The sequence below is a fragment of the Notothenia coriiceps genome, unplaced genomic scaffold, assembly GCF_000735185.1.
Source record: "Notothenia coriiceps isolate Sejong01 unplaced genomic scaffold, NC01 NC01_scaffold00025985, whole genome shotgun sequence".
Classification (NCBI taxonomy): Eukaryota; Metazoa; Chordata; class Actinopteri; order Perciformes; family Nototheniidae; genus Notothenia; species Notothenia coriiceps.
The window spans coordinates 893-8,287 of NW_011358686.1; the positions used below are offsets into that span (position 1 = coordinate 893).

At 41.0% G+C, this 7,395-nt stretch overlaps 1 protein-coding gene across 1 annotated transcript; it reads left to right on the plus strand.

Annotated features, from left to right (window-relative positions):
• Window positions 1-1,571: 1,571 nt before the first annotated feature.
• Window positions 1,572-6,631, plus strand: akr1a1b (aldo-keto reductase family 1, member A1b (aldehyde reductase)). The gene is made up of 8 exons (XM_010783898.1): window positions 1,572-1,691; window positions 2,112-2,231; window positions 2,308-2,459; window positions 3,613-3,808; window positions 3,900-4,099; window positions 5,215-5,287; window positions 5,539-5,625; window positions 6,362-6,631. Exons 1-8 carry the CDS (start codon window positions 1,611-1,613, stop codon window positions 6,425-6,427), a joined length of 975 nt encoding a protein of 324 aa, XP_010782200.1. The 5' UTR covers window positions 1,572-1,610; the 3' UTR covers window positions 6,428-6,631.
• Window positions 6,632-7,395: the final 764 nt, after the last annotated feature.

Below are 7,395 nucleotides of genomic sequence, written 5' to 3' on the forward strand. Positions count from 1 at the left end.
ATATGACGTTTGTCAATCTTAAAAAATCATTTCCATGTCAAAAAAGTGACAGTTTGTCGTAAAACTGTTGAAATATAAGACTATGAAAAATACGCATCTAGAAAGACTACAAATCCCAGAGTCCCGGTCCCGCATGCTGGCTCTTACGGAACCGACTAAGTCCCCTTGTGTGTATGTACAGCTCTCAACATGGCTAGACTTGTAGTGATTTTCACCTCTTTTAATACTTTTCGCCTCATTCGGAAAGAAAGAAGTGAAATGTGCCAACGTGGCGGCCGTCTTGGTGTGTGGTGCGAGACGAAAGATGTAGTTCATTGAGCGGTTTCACACAAACAAATGTGTTGCTTCACAGTTTTACGACATTTTTTTTTTTTCGACTTGCAAAATTATCTTTCAAATGGACTAACATCATATGTGTAATTTGTGGCACAATTCAAACGGGATCGAAAGATAATCTTTCTCTCTCCATTGACTTCAATACATAATTTTTCCGAAATGAGGTCCCCCGGAAGGGGAGGGACTTCACCTCTCCTATGGGAGGCAAAGTGTTTGCTCCTTGATGCCATATGCAGTGATTTCTATCTTATGCTTTGATTAAAGTAATGTATGTTATCTCTCTGTCAGCAGTGTGTTATCAGGTTACTCGGTTCAGTCTGGTGACTTTTGAGGGAAATGCAAGTCAGCAGCACTTCCCCCTCTTCCTCGGACAGTCGGGTTGTTTTTGTTTCAGACTTATATCCTGCTCTCAATCCCTTCTCCAAATTCAGAAAGGAGTATGACTTTGGTTAATGCAGGTCATTCATGGCGACTTCAGAATGAGAACATCTCTGAATTGTTCATCAGCATGTCATATACATAGCTTTATCAGTAAATTGAGATGGTTTTAGAGCTTTGATGAATAGAGAGGCTGTAGCACAGGCAGTATGAGAAGAGCTTTTTGAACATTAAAGCATGGGGACATGTCAGAGTATAGGCACAACATTTGAAGAAATGATCATTATATAAGCCCTTTAAACATAGCAGTCTGTCGTATTGGAGAAAATGTAATTACCAGCTGATAGAGATTTCATCTGCCAATATCGGTGTTGTGCCAATTTCATTGTGCATTCCTAGTCAGATGGTGTTTAGAAATCTTTATTTTTTATTCTAGTGATGTTTTTGTTGTATAGACAGTTATTCCCTTTACCAAATGTTTGTAATTTGGCAGCCTCTGGTAGCTTGTTGTATTTATCTCTTACAGATTGTGGAACAGTGAAAATCTCCAGTGTCAGTCTGAATGGCTTCAGAAAGCTAATACGATATTTATTTAATCGTTTATTTGGCAGGGACAATGCACAGTAATGCTTAAAACATTCAAATGTGTCAAGCGTAACAGTGCTAGATTTAGCTTTGAGCTCATTTCCATCCGCAGTCCCTCACATAAAACATTTAAGAAGATTACATTTTACAAACATAGCAAAAACAAAATACATGATATGCAAAAAGTGCAAAAGAGCAAGAGCAGCATACAAAAGTATTTATGTTACTGCAGCTTTAAAGCCCTGAGTACGCCGAGCAGCTCCCCTCACCGACTGATTCCTCTCTGTCCCTCCAAGGTGCTTTTCACAGGCATGAATGACTTTGCAGTTCTCAACACGGGGCGGAAGATGCCGCTGATCGGACTGGGAACATGGAAGAGTGAGCCAGGAAAGGTAGAGGCGGCACTTTTATAACAGGTTTAATAGGATTTCTCTCTTCCAGATGACTTTCATAAAACAGCTGCCCTTTGGTAGCTAGAGTCATTTAACTGTCAGAAGCCAATCCCTTTGAAACAATTCAGCAATAGTATCCTATTAAAATGAATACGCCACTGCATATATTGTAATTATATATTGTGCACATTTCCAACCTCTTATATTTTTTGATGGTTCTTGCTGTGTAATGTAAATGATGTGTATTCATGACTACAATTGTAATAAATAATATGCATTAGCTGACTGCTTATTGACAAGATCACCATATGAACTTAAGATAATAAGTCAGTTTTGCACATTCTGCTGCCCCTAGTGGCCAACAATAAAACATGTGATAGCATTTCCCAACCAACAGCGCTCCCTTTTTCCACCACACAGGTGAAACAGGCAGTTATCTGGGCATTGGAGGCTGGGTACCGCCACATCGACTGTGCATCCATCTATGGCAACGAGGAGGAGATCGGAGAAGCCTTACAGGAGACGTTCAGCCCCGGCAAGGTAAAACAGCTTCACCAAAACTGCATTAAAATCAAACTAAATCAAACAATATCCTAACATGTTATCCGTGCATAAGGCCCTGAGAAGAGAGGACGTGTTCATCACATCCAAGCTGTGGAACACCCGGCATCACCAGGAGGACGTGGAGCCGGCCCTCCTGAAGACCCTGAAGGACCTGAAGCTGGAGTACCTGGATCTCTACCTCATCCACTGGCCCAACGCCTTCCAGTGAGCGCCCCCTCCTCCAAGGTCCAATGCGGACAGGATTACCTCGTTATCCTCAGGAAACCACCTTGTGTTCCTGACATAACGAGATAATTATCTTTGCATATCAAGCCCAGGGTCATGGGTTTTGAAAATATTTTTCTTTGACAATAGCTAGACTCCTTTTTATTGAGGAAATAAATGAAAAGCAAAAATATAGTTTTACTTATGTTCTACTTCAGTCTGTCCACGGAAGCACTGAGAGGGGATTGAGGGAAAGGAAATTCTGATCCATTTTCAATTCAATCAGTGAACTCCCCTGTGTTTATTACTTTGATATGGAAAAAACCTTTCTGCAAGAGTGTTTTCTTTTTTTCCAATTTCTATAAGGTATTTTTCATCTGCTTTTGAAAAAGGTTTACGTGTGAATTTTTTGTGTTGTATTATTCATTTCCGCCACAAGAGGGCACCAACATCACATGTTCTTAATAAAAATGAATGCGCTTCTTGCTAGGTGAGTTTTAACAACATTGTTAGCAAGTAACTCATTCAAGTAATGGATCAAGACAAAGAGTGATTCATTTAAATGAAATGACTCCAGTCAGCTATGCTTTTTCAGATGTCATGGCAAACTAAGGGAAGGGTCTTAAAGTAAAACATGAAACTGGAAGAGAAAATCCACTGTCTTACAGTGCGTCCACACGGCAGCTTCGCGTGCTTCAACGGAGACGCACCCCATTCACTTTTAAAGGGGTTACGTCACGGTTTGCCGAACTGCATTGTGGTTACGCCGCGTCGCTTTGCCTCCGTTGCTCGCGCTGAAAGTTGAGAAAAGTTCAACTTTTAAAGCCTCGACGGAAGCGCCAGCCAATCAAATCATATGCCAGTACAAGCTCTAGCCAATCAAACCGCGTGCTTGTGTGTCCGGGGCGGGAGATTAATGTGATTGGTTGTTGGTCGCACGCCAGACACGCCCACCGTCAAGCTTCAACGTGACGGAACCATGTGGACGTACCGGGAGTGTACATGAGTGGCATGATTATGGGGCAGTGGTGCCCAAATGATTATAACAACAAACTCAAGAAATTCAACTGTAATCACCAGAACAAGGCGTACACCTTTTCCACCCACTTTTTCATCTTTTTTTTATTTTTGGCTCCCACTCTGTATCTCCCAGACGAGGAGATGCTCCTTTCCCCAGGAAGGAGGACGGCACCATGCTGTATGACGACATCGACTACAAGCTGACGTGGGCGGCCATGGAGAAGCTGGTGGAGAAGGGCCTGGTCCGATCCATCGGCCTGTCCAACTTCAACAGCCGGCAGATAGACGACGTCCTGTCCGTGGCTAGCATCAAGCCAACCGTGCTGCAGGTACAGGGAGTGTGTGAGGATCAGAACTTTATTTGACTGAAAGTCAGTGGTTGAATGTGAACACTTACACGTATCTGTGTGTGTTGTGCAGGTGGAGGGTCACCCCTACCTGGCCCAGGTGGAGCTGCTGGCCCACTGTCGGGACAGGGGCCTGGTGATGACGGGCTACAGCCCGCTGGGCTCTCCGGACCGGGCCTGGAAGGATCCAAGTGAGCCGGTTCTGCTTCAGGAGCCGTTGCTGGCCTCCCTCGCAGAGAAATACAAGAAGTCGCCCGCTCAGATTATCCTCAGGTGATCTCTCTCTGCTGATTACATTGCAGCTCAATAAGCAAGTGTACATACTTTTTTTAGAAAACGACAGGTTTTTTACAGAGGCTATGTTAAAGATTAGATTTATTTAAATCTTAAAGTCCTTCATTTTTTGATTTGATTCGATTATATTAGATGTGATTTATTGATTCCAATTTTGGAAATAGTTGTAGTCTTAGCAGCATGCTTAATAAGGATTGCACATGAATTCAAATCAAATAACAAATAAATGTAGACAGTAAATATACACATATCAACAGTGGAATAAATCTCTTATTAAACATAATATGATCTGAATAAGTTAGTGTACACTAATGACCAAACTACTAACATAGGATACTACTTACATTATACTAGTGTGCAAAGTCATTTCAGTTTTTAAATATATTTAAATGCAACGAGGTACAGTGTGTCAACAAAATAAGCAAATAAATAAATGAAAGTTATTAAAGGTCAAAGAAATGAAATTATTTGAGATCTTAAAATGGTCTAAGAAAATTCAAATGTATAAAAGGTTTTCACATAGTGTTGGCATGCGCCCAACCGCTTACTTAAGAACCTAATGTACACATTAATACATCGATATCAGGCGGTTTAAAAAAGTTGTAGAACCCTTTTTTATTGTTAAACTGATTGTATTTAGCATTTAAGTCCTAAAGTTGTTATTAGAGGCAACCACAGTAAAGGGAAAATGGCTGTTGCAGGACAGCTGAATATGTGACAGTTAAAATACACATTAAAGTAGTGATTTGGGGCAAAAAGTTGCACACACAACATTTACATTTAAAGTGAAATCAAGCGACATTTAAGAAAGTTTAAATTAGGCAAGTTTTCAAATGGTCCCTTTTTTTGTAGTCACTATTGCAATTGTTATATCAATTTAGACATTTCCAGATGTTTTTTCTACTGCATTATTTGAACAATTTAAACTATAAATCCAAACTACAGTACAGGAATATGAGTATAACGTTTAGGCCAAATGTACATGATGTAACTACGTCAATACTGCACAGTTTTAGATGCTCTTGCAGTGTATGAAGTGCACTTTGCCCACCTAAGTGTAAGTACATTTGAACAGAAGTCTGTTTTACATGCAGGTGGCAGACACAACGAGGAGTGGTGACAATCCCTAAGAGTGTGACAGAGTCCCGGATCAAAGAGAACATTCAGGTGGAGTAACATCTCACTCACAGCTGTTCGAAACATGAGGCTATTATTTTACACTTGGCCTTCTTGCTGAGATACTCTGAATTTAAGATTTAGGCTACGTTTTTGCCCTTAAGTAGCTAAAAGCTAATTTAACTGAAAAAGCTTTGCATGTGTGTATGGCATTTCATGTACAAGGGTAGATTAGAATAGCAAAGCAACTCTTGTGGGGTGGTTGGTGTTGATAAAGTTTCTTTCTTTTTTTATGTTGTCAGGTGTTTGAGTTCACCCTGGAAGCAGAGGAAATGAAAAATATCACAGCCCTGAACAAAGGCTGGCGCTACATTGTACCAATGATCCAAGTAAGTGGCTTTATGTGCTGCAGCGGTTAGTTTTTAGAAAGTTCAAGTCCAACACAAATACATCCCTTATGTTACATGTAAAGCAGAAAAGGGGGAAATCATCACAATACAGTGCATGTCAATATGAAGCAGGACGGTTTCTTCCTCCAGAGTATCTCTAGTATTAGAATGACTTTATAAAATAATGAACACATCACATTTCTCGTCAAGCAAACATAATACTAGAAAAACCAGGATATTTGAACGAAGGTTCATTAAACTCCTAAAGGTTCTGCTGCTGCTCAAAGCTAGAATCTGGCAACATTAAGGTCCAGGCCTTTTAAAGATGACAACATTATCATAGCTACAAAAGAATGAACTTACTCTTACTCTACTCTGATGCTTATAATAATATAATAATGGGAAAATAACTTTTATTGGACTACAGTTATAAAACCCTTCTTACCCTAGAGATAATATGGGAGCCTGTGATCATCACGGTCCTGGTAAATCTAAAAATCATTTAAATACTGGTACGATCTCCTTCTGACGAATCAAACCTCATTTAGATTGTCGGGATATAAGCATTAGATATATAAGTTTAAGCCCTCAAAGTCTTGCAGTGGAGTAGCTCTTCGGTAAAAAGCTATATCTGTACACATGTCTGTAACGATCAAACTCTGGACTGGGTTTGAAAACTGCCAGGATGAATGTTACTGTACGAGAGGGAAATGTCTGTTTGTTTCTGGTGTTGCAGGTGGAAGAGAAGCGTGTTCCCCGGGATGCAGGACATCCTCACTACCCCTTCAACGACCCCTACTGAACACCCCCACTGCAACCTGAATCTGTGCCTTCTACACCCACACCACCCCCCACATCACTACTGAATGTTCCTGCAGTTTGTCTTTAGATTATGTCACATCCTGCTCTATCATTACAACATTTCAAGTTATCGTCAGTGATGAGTTCTGGAGAATCTGGTATGACTGTGTACGTGTTATTTTTAAATAAACATTTTGTTACTTCACTTCCAGGCTTCTTTATTTAACCAGTGGATTATTTATCAATGTGAGGAATCGTTCCACATGTTTTGTTTTGTGTCAATCTAGATCTAGAATGAATAATACTAAACAAGTACAAGATTTAAATTGTGCAAATTTCCAAAATCACAGTGGTTTCTCATACAGCATCTCTGTATAGTAGTATGTGTATTCACTCTGTCCTGCACGCCTTGTTGGAGCTCCTGCCCCCCCCTCCCTGCGAGGCTCGCTGCTGCGAGGAGCGGACAGGTTTCTGGGTCGGCGATACAGGAGAACAAGCGAAACTCATCCTGAGCGCACACAAACACTCACAGCCGAAGTAAAAACAATAAGTGTGGCTTGATATTGAGTAAGAAAAACGTTTATAACGCTCCGACATCCCAACTCGTCTATTACCAGCGTTCAGGGAGCTCTATGCAAGTCAATGGGGACTCGCTGTTAGCTAGCCAAGGGATCCTGGTATGTGAAGGGCTCCGCGGATTGATCCATTTGGGCCAATCCGGTCATTTGTTGTTGATTTGGGTGTTCACACGTCACAGAACCCAGGAAGCAAACAATGGAAAATGAGAAATCTGCAATGAGGCGTTCTGGGGCAGCATAGACAGGTCTTTTCTGTGTTAGAGTTTTACTCGCTACAGGGTGTACTTTGCGGGTTTGTGACTGCAGACTGTTTACATGCATAAAAACCTTCATAACACACAAGGGGACGGGTAATAACGCATGACATGGGCCCTTTAAGCCTTTCAAAGTC